At 34.0% G+C, this 20,463-nt stretch overlaps 1 protein-coding gene, 1 non-coding gene and 1 pseudogene across 2 annotated transcripts; 1 reads left to right on the forward strand and 2 right to left on the reverse strand.

The window, feature by feature from the left end:
* Positions 1–3,865: 3,865 nt before the first annotated feature.
* LOC140892403 (tetraspanin-19-like) lies at positions 3,866–6,025 on the reverse strand. The gene is made up of 6 exons (XM_073301277.1): positions 5,795–6,025; positions 5,598–5,697; positions 5,140–5,220; positions 4,947–5,051; positions 4,243–4,441; positions 3,866–4,024 (listed from the first exon to the last, which is right to left on the reverse strand). Exons 1-5 carry the CDS (start codon positions 5,944–5,946, stop codon positions 4,244–4,246), a joined length of 636 nt encoding a protein of 211 aa, XP_073157378.1. The 5' UTR covers positions 5,947–6,025; the 3' UTR covers positions 3,866–4,024; position 4,243.
* Positions 6,026–6,162: 137 nt separating this feature from the next.
* Positions 6,163–6,235, forward strand: TRNAV-UAC (transfer RNA valine (anticodon UAC)). The gene has a single exon. It is a non-coding gene; the product is annotated as a tRNA-Val (tRNA).
* A 10,932-nt stretch (positions 6,236–17,167) lies between these two features.
* Positions 17,168–19,229, reverse strand: LOC140889995 (protein ACCELERATED CELL DEATH 6-like; annotated as a pseudogene).
* Positions 19,230–20,463: the final 1,234 nt, after the last annotated feature.

The raw sequence follows: 20,463 nt of genomic DNA on the forward strand, positions 1-20,463 counted from the left end.
ATAGACATCCTTTTATATAATAACATGAAATTATATATTAATATAGTTAGTATATATACATAATAAATATGTATCATATCACATTATTATAAGGTCGGTGTCATAGACATCCTTTTATATATATAATAACATGAAATTATATATTAATATATACACAATAAAAATATATATATCACATCACGTTATTATAAGGTCGGTGTCATAGACAACCTTTTATATAATAACATGAAATTATATATTAATATATACACAATAAAATATATAAACAGTAAAATAAAAAATCTTACTTGTTGAATATTTTTGTCTTTTTCTTGTGTTTGAAAGCTTTGGAAATTGTACGGAACCTTCGAGCGATCGTGCTGATAACGTGTTGTGAAAAAGTAAGAATTTATGGTAAAAAGTAAAAACTTCAAAACTCAAATATATCAAACTCTACACTTCACAAATTTTTCTCTCTCAATTCAATTGTGATTTTATACAAATTGAGAGATCTATTTATAGGGTAAGTTCGACCTACCCCATGAGTTTTACCCCATGAGATAGGTGAAACTTCCTGATTGGTCCAAATGATGTGGGCCCCACACCAATCTTGTGGAGTCCACATCATTTGGACCAATCACATATTTACACCTACCCCATGGGATAAAACCAATGGGATAGGTTTGAAATTTTCCTATTTATAGATCTCATTTGGAGATTAGTCCAAATATTAATACATCAAAATCAACATCATCACACACTAATTTTTCACATTTTACAACTCAATATTCAACATTCATCATTCAACTTTAAATAATAATAATAATAATATAATATTTTCAACAATTAGGTCCAATAAAAAAACAGTGTTTAATTAGTTGAATTATTGGTATCCGTAAATGTTAGTGGATTCTTTCTCCAAAAAAAAATGTTAGTGGATTCATGTGCTTGCCAACTATTAAATCTTAATCACGTTGAATAAAGCAGGGTTAATTAGGCATTAATTGCATATATCATACTCCCCATCGATCTCTTCGTTCTAAATGTCGTGTTCTCTTCGGTTCTAAGTATATATATATTATCTCCGTCTCATTGAACAATTAATTGTGTGTTCTCACATAGATTAAAAGTGTTTGGTAAAGTTAATTTTAGAAAGAATTTTTTTCATTTTATTTTTATTTAATGAATATTTTAATATAATAAAATAATTGTACAAGTAATTATTGATATTAATTTAAATATAGTGATAAATTGTTAAAAGAATATGAGAGCTAACATTAAATATGAAAACTAGACTATACGCTTATAACAATTAATGAAAAATAAATATAGCCTAAAAGAATGAGACAGATAGAGAATATTTTTAGTTTTATTTAAGAAGTATATAGCTCACTTTTCATATTTAGTATTATTTATTTATTCTTTTGCCAATCTACCGTATCATTAAATATATTAAGTACTATTTTCACCAAAGTTTTCATTTAATTTTTTGTATCCTATTATAATATTTTTTAAATAAAGATAAAATTGAAAAGTTCTTTCTGAAATGTACTTTTCCAATAATTTCCTTAATATGTGTACGTAAAATACACAAAATAAAAATATATGAGGGACGAAATCAGGGACGGAACCAGGATTTTTCCGTAGGGAGGGCTAATTTTATATGAAAAAAATATGAATTAAAATCATAGGGTCAATATACATATTAGATATATGTTAATATTTTATTATTCATATATCTTTCAACTTGTTTATGATTTTAAAAAAAATTTGAACATCAATCATGCTAGTAATGACACAAAATTTTAATATATCAATATCCTTATAAATATTTTCTATATTCAATAGTGAATGTAATTTAATAATTAAATTCTATTTTATAAAAAATTTCATGAAAATTTGTTGTGTTAATGAATAAAATATTTTTTCTCTTTAAAATAACTTGAATAATTGTTTTATATTTTATAAAGTATAAATTTTGAATTTGATAATGTACATAATTATAAATATACTTTATATTTACGATGTTATTTTCTACTCAATAGCATATAATGTTCAATATATTGAATGTTCCATGAAATGGTCTATATATACACAAAATTTAGAAGCCTGAATAACTTGAAATAAAACTCATATATATCAATAAATTAAAAAATCCAATTAACTACAAATAATAAATATATATAATACTCAATAAATATATATATACTAACTATATGGGCTGGGCTAGACTGGGCTGAAGCCCAGCCTAGCCCCCCACATAAGTTCCGTCCCTAGACGAAATGTGAGATGATACATGTACGAAACCCTACCCCAAAGTACGTCTAAGAGTAGAAGTTTATCAATACATGTAGGGTGGACCTCACTTGTATTGATAAATTTTTACTCTTAAAATGCACTATTGAGATAGTGTTCATATATATCGGTAGCATGGAATTTCCGAGACCGAGGAAGTATCATTTTACCATTTTTATAAAAAAAGAGATTAAACGAGATTAAACGTAAAACGTGATGAAAACGCTAAGATTCAGGTAAAAGCGAAAAAAAAACGGTCAACTCTAAGTTGATTATATTAAACGTGATTAAACGTGTTTAATCGAGATTAAACGTGATTTTTGTAAAAAAAAATTAATTTTTTTTTTAAAAAATAAACTATATCAATTTAAAAATCTCAAAATAAAACATTTTTTTCAAAATCAAATAAATAAATCCGGTCATATAGTTTTCAAAACTTTTTTATTCAAAATTCTTGTGTTTTGGGTAATGTTTAAAATTTTTGATGCGGTCTAGCTATGACATTGCTAAAAATTATAGTTTTGATATTTTTTGCTTTTAAAAATTTGAGAAATTGTGTGTGACTATTAAATTTATTATATATGTGTGTTATTTAGCCTATATATTGGTAATAAATAATTAAAATTTTAATAAAAACTTGAAACGTTTTTTCATGTTTTAATTTATATTAAATACATTTAAACTTGTGAAACTTGAAAATTGATCTCGAAGTTTCGCCGCGTTTCGCGTTTTTTAAAACCTTGTAATTTATCATTCAAATGAGCAAATTTTGGCTCATTATATAAAATTCCCAACACATTCAATTCATTGCACATGCACAAAAAGTACACGTATAGTATACTAATTAGCATTTAATTTGTTCAACTCCTTTAATTCTATCATCTCCCGATGTTTAACATCTTCTCTTTCTCAATGCATGTTCAATGGTGAGATGATGTTGGTGAGATGAAGTTGGTAACTTTATTGCATGATGATGTCACTGATGAGAACTTCATTGTTGTTAGGTTTTGCGATGGTGACATGATGTTGTAGAAAGGATGTTGAAATATTAATTTTTTATTTTATTAAATATATTTTTATCAAAACACAAACTAAATTTGCACAATTAAAAGAAATAAAATTACATATAATTAAATTTTAAATATTACAGAAAAATATTTGAATGGTTCGTCGGACATTTTATCCAATTTTTTAAAAATGATTTATCTATTTTTTAAAAAATATTGAATTTTAAAATAATATTGACCATTGATCTACAACGATCAAATGATCTCATCCACTCTTTTATATTTAATTTAATTATATTATTATTAATTTTATTTTAAAAATATTTTTAATAATTTAAAACGGCCAGATTAATTATGGTCGTTCGATCTTAACGGCCAGATTTTCTGGCCATTAGATCTTTATTTTTTATTTTTTTAAAAAAAAAGCAATGGACTTTCTCGCGCGGGACCCACTACATCCTCGCACGCGAATAACATAGGTTCTCGCCCTTTGAAGCTGGGCGAGGAAGCCCACTTCCTCGTGTGGACTTCCTCGCCCATTGTGCATGCTCTTAGTCCATTACACCAAATAATTAATTCATCTACAATAATAAGCTCAAACATTTGTAAACAATAACATATCCTTGTAATAAATGCATCATGATCCTATGAGAAATTGACGCTCTCAATATTTCACTTGACAATTAATCGTAAACACGGAGTACTAGCTCGTTCATCTGCAGTGTCACCATGTTTCTGCTTCCCTGGATATGAGAAAAACCCGCGATTAACTCCACGTAGGCTATTTCGATGTCCCGAGTACAAAATAAAACGAAATGCGAATTGCATCAAAGACCAGCAAAATTTGTCCGAGTCAAATAAAGAGCATGATCCTGATCCAGAAGTTATATATATATGTGTAAAGTTGATCTATATATATATCGACGATAAAAAAAAAAACGATGTACATCGACCGATCGACCTTATAACGGTTGATTCTCAAATTCTGAGAATCGGTTTGTTGGCCCAAACTGCTCACTAACCACATTATAAGATTGGTGTGGAACATAACTCTTGAGCAGAGGTACTCTCTCTGGTAGATAATCATCATCACTTTCATAGTACATCAAAGCATGTGGTCCTAAAGCTTTTAGGATAATACCCAATAATATACTCATGCCCTGCATTCATTCAACACCATTAATTCATTACCAATTATACCGTAACAAAAGGTCATAATTAAAGAAATAATGTAAAACAAAATGAATGTAATCTGGAAAATAAGACGATCTATTATAATTTTATTTATAATATTGACATGACCATAGTAAAACACCAGAAATTCATGCCTTGCTCTCGTTCATATAGATATCAGAAGTTCATGTCCAAATTTGTGTTGCAGTTAGTTAATTAAACATGTCATAAGCAGCAGTCCTATTTTTTGCTAGTGATTTGTGTGTGAATGCCAAAATATAGTGTCTGCATCCATTCTTCAGGTGGAACGTACAATTAAAACTCTTTAAGAGAGGCCTAAACATAAATATATATAGAGTCATGACGGCCCATCTCTTAGAGTTAGTATTCGTTTGTCGAATTTTGTTGTATGCATACAAGAATGTAATTAAGTGTAGAGGTAGAAGATAGAGAGGAGAGGGGATCAAGGGGAAAGAGGGATATGTGGAAAACCTGTAAGGCCACCACCGTAAAGCCAATCCATTTGCATATGTCGAAGTTATTCTTGATAAAATCCTTTAACTTATCCAAGTTCTCCGTTGGGTCCTCTGGAAAATCCTGAGAATCAGTTAAACTAACATTTTTTAACAAATATTGTTTTGTTTCAACGAGCAGTACTCATGCATATATATATATATATATATACCTCCTCCCAGTGGTCGTTCAATAACACGTCGGCAGTAACTGCAGCTTCAAAAACACAAACCAGAAACACCAAAACCATGTACTACTCCGATCCAGTTAAGGCCAAAAGACTGCATTTCCCAGAGTCATTAATTTTACGCTCGGTGTGTTCAATCTCATCTCATGCATGAAATTAACCCACAAAAGCATCAGGGTAGAGTTCAACCTAGCATATGAGTATTATTCCAATGATAGATCTAATGTCTTGTGATTTGGCACGTCAACGATATATCATTAATTACGTCTATGTTTAAAAATACAAACTATTAGAGGCATGATTTTGATATTACCATTAGCTTAGAATGTCGTTAACCCACAGTTTGTGACAGCGTGTGAATATATATATATATGAGAGCTAGCTTAGGTGGCTGTCCATGCAAGAAAAGGGGCATTAAAATAACATTAATTAATGGAGGATACAATGTAAAGGCAACAACCACTAGCAGTCTCAGCAGCAACGTGGCCCCAGCACGTAATGAGGCACATGAGAACCCCGAAGCCAAGCACAGTGTATGTGAACCTGCAACACAATATTCCAAATCTCCAGCTTGCACCAAATACAAATACAAAATGAAAACAAATTAAGATTATATATAAATGTAGATGGAATTACTCACCAAGGTGTTTGCGTATGATGGGAATCGCGGTCGCGCAGCCAAACTCTGAGCATCCATACAGCGTACAAAATCATGGCCACACCAAACATTCCCATGGCGTAATTCACCGCTTTCAGCACCGACTGAGTGCAGCTGCGTGCCATACGCCCCATTTCTTTCTTTCTTTTTTTTTTTTTTTTTACTTTCTTAGAATTTTTTTGAAGATAATTGATCGGTTGATGGTAGCGGATTTGATGGGTGCAAGAAACAAAGGTCAATAATTGCTCGGAAATTTCCGAAAATCGTCGTCTTTGCAAGTCTTGTCCGATATGGGACAGCTTCTTATAATATAGGATTATATATTAACAATTGCGATTAATTGAACAAGAGTTGCTGTGGTGTAGTGGTTATCACGTTAGTCTTACACACTAAAGGTCCCCAGTTCGATCCTGGGCAGCAACATATTTACCTTTTTATTTTTAAACTAACCCTGAAAATTAGTTTTAAATTTTAATTATAAGTTGATATTTTAAGAATGAAATGAAACGATAATATTTTTTCTTTTTCAATTGAATAATAAATTGTTTTGGGAGTAGAATAAAATATTTGAAATTACTTAAATATTTGTTAATATTTTTCCCAAAACTGAGAACTTAAACTTAGAAACATTATAAGCAAAACATTCCGAGAATCATGCGATTAAAATTATGAGGTTTTAGTTTCAAAAATAATTACGGGATTTTGGTACAGAACCTAAATTAGAAAAAATTACAAAAAATAAATAAATAAATTCACTCTTGGTACGATAAATATTTTTTTTATTTTTAATCATGAATTTATATTTTATTTTTTTCAATTTTTTTTTCTTTTTTTTTTTTTGTCTGGAGTCCATCATTTACAAAAGAACAAATTTTTTTTTTAAAAAAAAAGATATATAAAAAAATGGAAACAACATATAGGTTAATTACATGACTAACAAAAAAACATTTCCCCGTAAAACTCTATATAAAAAAAAACTCGTTAATGAATGAAAATGAATTAAATTTATTTTAGTTATATTTCGATTAATGAATTTTAAATGTATTCAAATGTATTTTTATTGTTTAGAGAAGTAATTTGTACAAAGTATTTGATGTAGGAATTAGGATGAATTTCAAGGCAATGTCATTTTGAAATCTATTTTACTTATATTGCTAATACACAGACACAAGGTTCTACAAAGCGTGAATCACGTCGAAACGTAGAGGTCAAACTTCAAGCTTTCAAACTTAAGCGAGCTTAGTATGAGTTTAAGCGTGAAAAACGTTATCAATTTTTACTATAATTTAATATTTTAAGGTAAATATTAAATAAAATGACAGAATAACCATAAATATAAGATCCATAGGCGGCTCCAAGGGGAGACCACCTAGGCAGCCGCCTAGGGCCTCTCTTGGCGAGGCCTCAATTTTTTAAAATATTTTTATTAGAGTAACACTCCTGTGAGACGGTCTCGTTCGTGAGACGGGTCAATCCTACCCATATTTATAATAATAAGTAATACTTTTGGCATAAATTATAATACTTTTTAATGGATAACCCATACAAGAGACCCGTCTCATAAAAATAACCCTTGAAACCGTCTCATATGAGTTTTTGTCTTTTTATTATTATTGTTGTCTTTTTCTATTAAAACTGTGGAGAGTCTCTTAATTATTTTGTTTAAAATTTGAAACAATGGTCAATTGTTTGTACTTTTCTTAAAAATCTCTTTCATCATTAAAAAAAACTCTATTTTTTGTTAAATTGCTCTACTTAGGTGAGTTAGGTTCTATCTTTTTTTTTTTATTGAATATGATGTGTATTATGGTTGATGTTGATTTCTTAATTAATAATTGATTTGGTTTTTGGTCTCTGAGAGTCTAGAATCTTATGATTTGTTTTATCCGAATTTTGAACTGATTTTTACTTCATTCGATTATAATTATTTCTTGAATTTTTTAGTATTTAAAGTAATTTATATTTTTTTTTATATTTTTTGTGACAAAAATAAATTATTTATGCTTCCTTAGTTTGATTGTTCCTATTCTACTTGTATATGTACTGATTCATCTATGATTCACGAAATTAAGGAGTTCATTGTTTTTTTTTCTTTTCTAATTTTAGTTTTTTATTCTTTCAAAATCTTGTATGTTCTTTTGGGATGCAAGAATTTTGAATTTTGATTATTAGATTAAGTAATCGTATCGATATTTAATAATAATATATATATATATATATAGGTCATTCTCCTGAAATTCGCCTAAGACATTCAATTTTCTGGAGACGGCCCTGATTATAAGATCTAATAGATATTTCAAGTTCTAAGCTACAAATATACATATTTATAAAACTCTTTTCATTCAAGAAAAAAAATGAAGTCTTCTGTTCTAAAAAGTGATTGCTTAATCGAGTTTCAACGTATTAAAGCTTAAGCGATTTTTTTTAGAATATTTTTAAATGCTAATATATAAATAAGTAAGATCTTGATGAAATATTATTGTTGCATTATAAACAATAAAATTATAATCGAAATCCATGAATGTATTTGAAATCCATCATTCGAGATATGTAAATATATTATTGTCCTTATTATACTATTTAATTATGAGAATGCATTCATTAATATTTTGATTGCTATAAAAAATGACGGAGATTCAACGAATATCGAAGTTTTACATTGTGCATCATCGACTTTGTTTTTCTTTTAAACACACATGATAAATTTGGTGACGATGTTTTTGTAAAATCAATTATAATATGGTCAAAATTGTTAAACTACTTGTATTCTAGATAAGAATCCAGTTGACAAGAAATCTGAAACTTCAAAATTCTTTGTTTTTTATATTCTTGTAAATGAATGGATCAGATTTTTCGACAAAAAATCTTATCTAATTTGAGATAAGAATTCAGTCGTCAAGAAGATTGAAACTCCAAAATTTTTTGGTTTTGATTTGTTGTAGATGGATTGAACATGTTTTTTCAACAAATCTTAATTTGAGAAAATTGAAATTCCAAAATTCATGGTTTTATTTACTTGTAAATGAACAAAAAAAACTCCACAAAACTTAATTTGAGAAAATTAAAATTAAAAAAATTCATAGTTTTATTTATTTGTAGATGAACAACTTTGTCCTTTGTTTATACACAAATGAGAAATTTGGTGATAATGTTTTTTTAAAACCAATGATTATAATGTAGTCAAACTACGTGAATTCTAGACAAGAATCCAGTTGTCAAAAAAGTTGAAACTCCAAAATTCTTTTGTTTTATTTTCTAGAGATGAATCAATCATATTTTTCAACAAAAAAAACTTATCTTAATTTGATATAAGAATCCAGTTTTCAAAAAGATTGAACTTCAAAATTCTTCTCAAATTCTAAAATTCTAAGTTTTATTTACTTGTAGATGAACAACTTTGTTCTTTGTTTATACACATGAGAAATTTGGCGAGAATGTTTTTGTAAAACCAATTATTATAATATAGTCAAAATTGTCAAACTACGTGTATTATAGACAAGAATCCAGTTGCAAAAAATGTTGAAACTCAAAAATTCTTTTGTTTTTATTTTCTAGTAGATGAATGAATCATATATTTTTCAACAAAAATTTTATCTTAATTTGAGATAATGATCCAGTTTTAAGAAGATTGAATTTCAAAATTCTTTGATTTTTATTTGCTTGTAGATGAATTGAAAAAATTTTCTCAACAAAAATCTTAATTTGAGAAGATTTAAATTCCTAAATTTATGGTTTTATTCACTTGTAGATGAAAACACTAATTTTTTTATTTTTTTTTGTAGACAAAGTGAAAACATTTTTTTTCTACAAAAAACATAATTTATGTAAGAACTTGATGTTAAATAACTTTATCTGGCATTAATTAGGATTAATTATTTTAAATCGACGGATTAAATCAAAAAAGAAAAATCGTGTATTACCAAGACTGGAATTATATTTCACAAAAATTATTCGAGCATTATCTTTTCTTTTTTGAAAGAGATATAGTCTTTATAACTAGTTTGTGAATATTTATTTGATCTATATTTCTTTATAAAAAGAAAATCAATTAATATTTTTCAAAGCTTTAGTTTATTATTAAAATTTAACGGTACATGATTGAATATATAAACATAGTTTAAGTAATTTAACTAATTTTCTCGAGTTAAAAGCTAGAAATTATAACAATTTATAACTTTATGAGATTGTTCTACAAACGAATGAGTATTTTTACAAGTAATAGAAATAGACAAAACCATTATAGATTTTTGTAACTTGAAAAAACATATTTTCGATGGTAAATTTTCTTAAAATAATAAATATATTGTTGGACGATATCAAATCAATATGATTTGTTTGTTAATATTCATATTTATTTTAATTTAGATCTTATCAACTAGATTAGATTTATTTGCTGTAACAAATTTTCTGTTCTTATTTTGATGTATTCTCTTTTTCTTGGACTGTATCTATATATTGAACATCAGAAAGAAATAAACAATCAACTTCTTGGGATCTCTATTTTCACATGGTATCAGTATCAGGTTGAAATATCACGTATCATTTCTTTCTCTCATTCCTTCACATGGTTGATGCAAACATGAGCTCCACACCTCCAATCAAAACTGACCTCTATGTCATTCATCACTCTGATAGCCTTCCGCCATCCTTGTTACCCCTTTATTGGCAGGTGACAATTATGGCTCATGGAGGTCGTGCAGTGACGATGGCACTCCGTGCCAAAAATAAATTTGGCTTTGTCGATGAGTCTCTCACAATGCCAAAGGAAAAGGATGATATTTCCAACTGGGAGCGTTGCAATGTTCTACTTGGAAGTTGGATCTTTAATTGTGTTTCACCAAAAATCCGTCCAAGTATTTTATATGCTGAAACTGCAGCACAAATCTAGACAGATCTAAAGGATCGTTTCTCTCAATCAAATGCTCCTAAGATCTATCAGTTGAAGCAATCAATATCTGCTCTCAACCAAGATGGTATATCTGTTTCTCTATATTTCACACAACTCAAGTCTTTGTGGGACGAACTCAGTTCCATTACCACTATCACTCCATGTATTTGCGGCAATGCTAAAAGCATTATTGATCAACAAAGTCAAGATCGTGCCATGGAGTTTCTTCAAGGGATACATGATCTTTTTTCGGCTATCCGCAGTCAAATTCTCTTGATGGAGCCATTTCCTTCAATTCAACGTATCTATAATTTGGTACGTCAAGAAGAAAAACAACAAGAAATTAATATTCGAACTACATTAGATAATTTTATCATACATTAATCACTGGTTTTTTTTAAGATGAAATAAAATTCATTGTCAACCAGATATGTCCAACCTTACAAGATGACCACTAGGGCTGGAAAAATTTATGAAAATCTCGCCGAATCCCATTTCATTCTCGTCTCGAAAAAATCCCGATCCAACGTTTTCACATCCCGAATTGTCTGGATTTTTCCATCCGGATTAATATCGGGAGAGGGGTCGGAATAAATTCTCTTTCCGATGAGATTCCGACTTGACCCGACTCGAAATAATATTTTTTTTATAATTTTATTAATATATTGTGCTACATGTTTATTGGGCTTCAACCCATACAGAAATTAATTGTGGACTTGTGTCAATTATGTAATTATTGAAATGATCGAATATTAAAATTACGAAATAATATTTTATTTTTAAAAAAAAATTATTAATAATGTGATTAATTCATTTTTATAATTATTTAATTATAAAAAATATGCAAAAATATATGCAATTTGCCCTTAATCTATTCACCAAAATTTATTTGTTAACTCCTAATTTAAATGTAACTTGTATCTCGAAGATTTTATCAATAATAATAATCAAGTGCATAGTTGAAGTTCTTATTCGACAAAAATGTGAAAATATAGGATTTTCATATGCTAATTATAACTTTTGATGTGAATGAGGTTGTGAATTAACTACACATTTCAAGAAAAAACATTTCTGATCTTAGTCATTGCATACAATACTTAGAATTTTATGATCATCAAATTCAATCATGAACATATATAATGATCTTGTTATACACTTATATGTCTCTAATTGAAGATTTTGTTCTTATTTAGAAATCTAAGTTTGCAAATATTTTTAAAAAAATTATTGTAAAATAGATTTTTTTTTTTAGTTTTCTGAAAAACAAATCTTGAAGAATGATCTCTAATATTTTAATATTATATGTTTATAACTGAATTTTTTCCTTTATACATATAAATTTCTAAATATTATTTAAAAAAAACAATAAAACAATTTTTTTGGGACAAAATGTTGAGCATGAAAAAATTATCGGGATATTTCTTCTTATCCGACGGGATCCCGTATATTTTGATCCCGATAAGAGAAAAAAAATAGGTTTTTATTCTTATCGAAACGAGAATTGGATAGAAGAGTTACGGGACGGATCAACCCGATGTGACCCGTCCCACCCCTAATGACCAATGCACAAAGGACTAAAATCAAAGTATTCAGTACTATCTCCTTTCGAAAATCCTTCATGAGCTAATTAATGGGCCGCTGAATGGCTTCTCCAAAGCAATAATGTTGCACAGTTACAATCACTGGATTTTATGGTTGGATGATTTGAAGAAGTTGATACCCGAACAAAATTCTATTACTTTCTCAAAACCGAAACAAACTATAAAGAGCTAGCTACATAAAGTTCTCTACAGTTTATTTTATTTTTTGGTAAACATAAGAGCTCGAAAGCCAGGGGATTAATCCATATAAAATGCATATTTATCTAGTAATCCTTCTTGTCTATAAACTTATAAGTTCTTCTGGTCGCTAATATGAGGAGGCAGTATTGGAATATATTCTATATCTTGGAATATATTCTATATTATCTTTTGTATATTTTGTAATTATATTTTTTCTTTTATCTCTTAGGTCTTCTAGTTGTATATAAATATTCTTGTATTCATTCTTGGAAATATCAGAGAAATATTATTCCATCAGTTTTTACATGGTATCAGAGCTCTCTGGCATACGCCAATAAAATTTTCCTAACCCTACTACACGCAGCCGCCGCCGCCCTCTTTCTCCGCCGCGCCGACCGCCGCCGTTTCCCATGGCAACCACCACCAATTCCTCTGCTACTCCTGTTACTCCGGTCTCCTTCAATGCTGCTGCTCATGCGCCCTTGAAGCTCACCTCTTCCAACTTTCTCTCATGGCGACTGCAGTTCACGACCCTTCTTACTGGTCATGATCTGCTTGGATTTGCTGATGGTTCCCATCCCTGTCCACCCAAAAAGCATCACCACTGCCACCTCTACTACATTGAATCCTGAGTACACCGCCTGGATCCGCCAGGATCAACTAATTTTGAATATTATCATTGGATCAATGACTCCCTCATTGATTCCGTTTATTGCAACAGCCACCACCTCTGCAGCCGCTTGGAACACCATCACACTCACTTATGGCAAGCCCTCCCATGGCCGCATAACTCAGTTAAAGACGCAACTTCGCAATCCTGTGAAGGGTTCTCAGTCCATAACCGAATTCATGTAGTTCATAAAATCCAAAGCCGATGAACTGGCTCTCATGAACTCACCAGTTGACATCGAGGATCTTACGATCAAAGTTCTTCATGGTCTGGATGATGATTATAAAGAACTTGCTCATGCTATTCAGGCTCGTGATTCTGCAATCTCGTTTGAGGAACTGCATGATAAACTCCTCAATCATGAAGCGCATCTTACTGCTCATCGGGACACTCATCTCACCCTTCCAGCCACCGCCAACACGTCTGCCCGATCGGGTGGCAGCTACCATCGTTCGTCGCCCATCCCGCCTCCACCTTTCGTCTCGTCTCCCCACCAAGTCCGCCAACCGGGAGGCTGGGCTTCACGGCCGCCGCCGCCATCCTACCAATCGGCGAATGGCCAGCGTGTTCCCCGCCCCTATCTTGGGCGCTGTCAGCTTTGCGGTCGTCAGGGGCATTCTGCTAAACTTTGCCCGGATTTTACTTATCTGCCAGCACCTGCAGCATCCTCTGGGCAGTCGTATTCTGCATCTGGTCCATCACCTCCACCAGCTGCTTACTCACTTGCCTCACCTTCTCCGTCTGACTGGATCCTTGACTCCGGTGCAACTCATCATGTGGCCTCTGATCTTGCAAACTTTTCCCTTCATGACTCTTACGTAGGTTCTGATGGTATTATTGTTGGTGATGGCACTGGTCTTCCCATCACCCACACAGGTTGTCTCTCACCGCCTTTTAACCCTGCTTCTCTTCATTTTACTCATGCCTTGTGTGTGCCGTCCATTACGAAGAATTTTTTATCCGTTTCACAACTTTGTAAATCTAATGACATCTTGGTTGTTTTCTCTTAATCTGATTTTCAGGTGAAGGAACGTCGCACCGGGGCAATTCTCCATCAAGGTCCACTTAAGGACGGTGTCTACTCCTGGTCTGAGCGTCCATCGTCATCACCACTGGCTTTTACTTCCTCTGTCGTGTCTCTGCCTGTCTGGCATCATCGTTTAGGTCATCCATCTGATCGAGTCCTGCGCCAATTAGTGATGTCAAAATCGTTGTCATCCTTTAATTCTCCGTTGCGTCAGTTTAATTGTAACTCTTGCAAGTGTAATAAAAGTCATAAATTACCTTTTCATGATTATTCTTTATCATCCCAATTTCCTCTTGAACTTTTATTTTTTGATGTCTGAACATCTCCTATTACCTCATGTGATGGCTATAAATATTATGTTATTTTTGTTGATCACTACAACAAATATATCTAGTTTTACCCTTTAAAACGTAAGTCGGATGTTCTCTCTGTGTTTCGGTGTTTCAAGTCCCTAGTTAAAAAACGTTTTGGTCGTCCCATCATCACTCTTTACACTGATAATGGTGGTGAATTCCTCGATCTCAAAGACTTCCTTAGTCAGCATGGAATTTCTCATCTCACTACTCCTCCCCATACTCCCGAACACAATGACTTCTCTGAACGCCGTCATCGTCATGTTGTTGAGACTGGTCTAGCACTTCTCCATCATGCGTCTGTCCCCACTAAGTTTTGGCCCTTTGCCTTGGCCACCGCGGTTTACCTCATAAATCAAATGCCCAAACGCAACCTGTCTTACAAGTCCTCTTTCGAGCGCTTGCTTGGTGCCCCTCCCAATCTCTCTAAACTTCGTATCTTTGGTTGTCTTTGCTACCCCTGGCTTCGTCCATATTCTCCCCACAAACTTACCTTGCGCTCATCCCCTTGTGTCTTCCTTGGTTACTCTCTCACTCAGAGTTCTTATCTGTCTTACGAGCTCTCTTCTGGCAAAATATACGTCTCGCGTCATGTTGTCTTTATCGAGTCTGAATTTCCTTTTGCCAGTGGTGGTTCTGGTGTTGGCTCGTCTCTAAGTGTGCTGTCTGATGTGCCGATGGAGGACTCCCTGGTTGCTGATCCTTCATTACCTTATCCCTCTGAACCATGCCCTCCGCCCCCCATCTGCACCCCTGCTAACCCAATCCCGACCCCTCCTCCTATCCCGTCCGAGCCATCATCCCTACCAAACGCCACGGCCGAGCCACCTACCCATACATCCCCCACTCATCCTATGGTCACCCGGTCCAGAAACAACATCTTCAAACCAAACCCACGTTTTTCCCTCGCGGTTATTCCTGACTCCACTTCATCTGAACCCACCACTTATACTTCTGCGCTCAAGGACCCGTGTTGGCGTGCCGCCATGTCTGACGAGTTTGATGCTCTTATTCGCAATCACACATGGGATCTTGTTCTCTCTGACGTCTCTCAAAATGTGGTCGGTTGCAAATGGGTGTTTTGGATTAAACGAAAATCGGATGGCTCTGTTGATCGCTACAAGGCTCGCCTTGTTGCGAAGGGTTTTCATCAGCATCCTGGTCTTGATTACTCGGACACTTTTAGTCCTGTGGCGAAACCCACTACTGTTTGCATTCTTCTATCTATGGCTATCTCCAATTGGTGGTCTATTCATCAAATGGATGTTAACAATGCATTCATGCAGGGTGATCTGGCCGATTGTGTTTATATGGCGCAACCGCCTGGTTTTGTTGATACTTCGCTCCCCGCCTATGTTTGTAAATTGAACAAGGCAATCTATGGTCTCAAACAGGCATCGCGCGCTTGGTACACTGCGCTTCATCAGTTTGTACTCAGTGTTGGCTTCACTTGCTCTCTTGCTGACACCTCTCTATTTGTTTTTCGCTCTGGCAGCATTACTATGTATCTTCTTGTCTATGTTGATGATCTCATTCTCACAAGAAATAATTCTGGTGCTCTCCAGACTTCATTGATCGCCTCAGCAGTCGTTTCTCTGTCAAGGATCTGGGTTCCTTATCTTATTTTTAGGTGTGGAGGTTGCTCCCTATGAAGGGGGCCTTTGTCTATCGTAGAAAAAATATCTACTTGATATTCTCACTCGCACGAACATGGTTGACTCCAAACCAGTTTCTACTCCGCTTGCCACGTTGACGTCTCTGCACCTGCTGGACGATTCTCCCCCTGCTGATGCTACACTGTATCGTCAAACAGTGGGCAGTCTGCAGTATCTATCTTTTACTCGTCTCGACATTGCCTTTGCTGTCAACAAGTTATCACAGTTCATGCACTCGCCTTTTTCCATTCACTGGGGTGCAGTTAAACGTCTCCTACGCTGTTTAAATGGTACACGTTCCTATGGTCTACTTCTTCGGAAAAGTTCATCTCTGGTTTTGCATGCCTATTGTGATGCGGATTGGGCTGGTGATCTTGATGATCGCACTTCCACTGGTGCATATATTGTGTTCTTGGGCTCTACTCCTATCTCCTGGAGCTCCAAAAAGCAAGGAATTGTTGCTCGCTCTTCCACTGAGGCTGAATATCGTGTCATTGCCTCTACAGCTGCCGAAATCCAATGGGTTCGATCGCTTCTTCAAGAACTTGGGGTTGATGTTGGGTCATCCCCAGTTTCTATATACTGTGACAACATTGGGGGTACGTATCTCTGTGTTAATCTTGTTTTTCACTCCCGCATAAAACATATTGCCTTGGATTACCACTTTGTTCGAGAGCTTGTTCAGAGTAATCAAATTTGATGTTCTCACATCTCTTCTTCTGATCAGCTGGCTGATGCTCTAACAAAGCCGCTTCCCAGTACACGACTGCGTCTACTTTGTTCCAAGATTGGTGTCTCTATGAGCTCACCATCTTGAGGGGGCCTATTGGAATTTATTCTATATCTTGGAATATATTCTATATTATCTTTTGTATATTTTGTAATTATATTTTTTCTTTTATCTCTTAGGTCTTCTAGTTGTATATAAATATTCTTGTATTCATTCTTGGAAATATCAGAGAAATATTATTCCATCAGTTTCTACAGGTAGAAGGGATAGTATGAAATGTAGCGTACTATCCTATTACTTGATGTTAGTGGCATGCATAAAGGAACCAGGAGAACCAACAGAACCGTGAGGAACGCGAAGCCTATAACTAAGACGACAGTGCTCAGCCAGTGAAGATTGCGAACCACTAGGAATATTCCGGCCGTGAAAGCCATGGACATCATAGTGAGAGCAATCACCAAAAAAGGTTGTGCTATGGTGATAGCATTAGTCACTAACCTAAGATCACCTAATTGAGCCCAAATGAGAGATACAACGACAAATATGGAGCTATACATGGCTATAGTGTCGCAGAAAATAAACACGTGAAAGGCGTTTTTCTTTAACATTGCTGCCACGCCTACGTTTGTATCGGAGATACTGTATCCACTCGGCAAGGTGAAACCGGCTGCAAAAGTTATTGTGTCAACAAGAGTTGATACAAGCAATAGTGTGTTTACTCTGTCCTTGTATTTTTCCGCTGAATAGCTCAAAAATGGTCTGATTTTGCCTTGCCTTCGAGGTGTTCCTGCTGCTTTCAAGGCAGCCCATGTCATTCGCTGAAAGACGATACATGTAAGATTATCAGCTGGCTTGTCAAGAGTTCATTAAACAAGCTCGATGATGCAGCTTAGACCAGCAAAGTTTATCTATCATATGTAGTTTAAAGCCTTAATTTTACAATGTAGCTTAATAGCTCTAAACTTTTTTATACATCAGGAAACATAGAAGCATGCATACTTGGTTAAGAAAGAAAGAAAGAAAGAATGTGCATACATACCTGGCAAAATGGGGGATTAGACGACATGAAACGGTCAGCAGCATCAAGAGCTGTCATCCCCTCATCATTTTTCAACTTAATGTCCACTCTCATGTCCCAAGTTAAGGCACTCACGATTTCGGGATGCCAGTTCATGGTGGCCAAATGAAGGGGTTTGTTTCCAAATTTATCGCTCATGTTTATAAGTTCTTTTTAAGCAAGTAAAGAACCGGCCACCTCGACATAACCTAATGAAGCAGCGTAATGAAGCGGTGTCCTCCCTCGATCATCTCGTAGTTTGATGAATCGCGGGTTCCAATCTAATATGGCTTCTAACACATCTGTGTAACTTTCAGGCAACTATACATTAAGCATTTACAATAAAAAAAACATATAGGCTAGCTGCATGGTTTTGCTTCTACTCATAACTATTCATAATGTGCATGTTAGATTAATTTCTAGCCAAAAAAGCATTAGAGTTCATGATCGAAAAGTTGATAATAAAATTTGAAATTTATACCTCGTTTTTGGTTCACAATAGCTGCTTCAATGGGAATACTTTTCCTTGAACTGATCATTTACACGTTCATCATCTGTTGAATATTCAAGAATTGAAGAAACAGAGCTGGCAAAACCAGCTGCAGCGGCCAAGTACAAGCCATATTTCCTTTGTTTATTGCGGTAATATAATAGCTCGGGATCTTCTTTAATCAAATAAGAAACAATCGATTCTCGACCATGGATTAACGCTTCATGGAGGGCTGTGTTCCCTCTTGCATACTTTGCCCTCAGTAAATTATTCTTATCTGCATCTTCTTGATCAGAAGACTCGGTGTACTACATAAACCAACAAATCATGATGAATTAGCAGCAAGATTTTCACCATTGATTCATCTCCAGCTTTTGCAGCAAGATGCAATGCGGTGTCTCCATTAATGAAATTCTTTTGTAATACGATGGAGGGATCTTTGGTTGCTATGTAGTTCACTATGCCGTCATTAATTTCCATGAACAGCTGCTACATGAAAGAACGTGTTCCCGATCAGGCTTACCCTGCTCAAAATTTCACCGGAGGATACGTTCTTAGCTGCTGAAACACGATCGAGGATGCTGCTGAAATCATTCAGGTCGCCATTTTTGGCAGCCAGATACAAGTCATAATCCTCGAATATGTTGGTGCTTTCAGATTCCATCGTTTCCTGATCGTCACTCTCCGTGTTATCAATCACATTCTTGTCTCCTCTCTCCATCTCCATCTCCATCTCCATCTCCATCTCCAAATCAAGCTTGCCCATCTCCTGCAAATGGCGAGAAAAAATGTTGATCGGAAAATGGAAACTGCGAACTGTGTGAAAAGAAAAGAACAATTACTGGTTAAGTTGACTGCGGAGTAAAGATCAGTCAGTCAACGGCAAAAAGTGTTGATTTCCATGCGTTAGGCCCGCTAACCACCAATCAAGACGCGACACATGTCTTCAAACAAAATATTTTTACTTGTTAAAATGAGAAAGAAGTCGACTAGAATGGCATAATAATCTTGATCAAAAAAATTTTTAAACAAAAAATTCTCGTATATGTATTTGAATATACCATGATTATTTTTTTAAAATAAAGTTTAACCAAATGATTCTCTCATATTTCATGATGTAACCAAAATTTTCTTCGGGTTGCGGCGTCGTCTGATAGAACGATCTTTCAGTCTTTCAATACATGAGTCGAATCGGACAAACGGGACTCTGCACAGACAAAAATAGGGTAAGGGGATACTGGAGGTGTGTTCGGAGTGACCCTCCAGGGGCGTAACAACAGCAGGGGCTTGACTGGCCAGCAAGCCCCAACTTTAAAAGTTTTGTATGGGTATATTTTGGTCCAATTAATAAGCAAGCCCATCAAATTTTTTTGGTTGAGCAAATTAAATGGGATTGAAAAGTCCAAGAAAATATAAAATTGTTAAACAAAAGAAAATGTTATTCATAAAAAATGTTATTCATAAAAAATCTAAACTAGCCCATCGATTCAATTCTCTATTTGGTGAAATAATTTTAAAAAATTAAAGTTCTGCCTGTTTGAAGAAGTATTTATAAAATGTTGTTTTAAAAATAAATATATATTTAGACAAATATTTTATAAAAATATTTTTATAATTTATACGTTAAGCCCTCCCGACAAAAAAATCCTGGATACGCCCCTGGACCCCTCCGATGCCTAAGTCAGTTCTCATATTACGACGATGAAGAGCGTAATAAAATGGAGAGAGCAAGAGAATTTGAGTGAGTGAATGCGTGGGTAAAAGTGAATGTATGGGGTGATTGTGAAGGGTGTAAAGCTATAAAAAAAAAATCTGGTATTCATAGAAGCATGAGGGTTAGTTACCTTGTAGAAGTAAGTAGAGCTGTCAAACGGGCCAACTCATGGCGAGGCGGGGCGGCCCACAAAAAACCAACCTTTTGGCGGGTCGATGGAGGGCCGACCCACCATCTTGACGGGCTGAAAATTCTCAACCCAACCCAACCCAAGGTGGGTTGCAGG

Source organism: Henckelia pumila, chromosome 3 (assembly GCF_033568475.1).
Source record: "Henckelia pumila isolate YLH828 chromosome 3, ASM3356847v2, whole genome shotgun sequence".
NCBI classification, from domain to species: Eukaryota; Viridiplantae; Streptophyta; class Magnoliopsida; order Lamiales; family Gesneriaceae; genus Henckelia; species Henckelia pumila.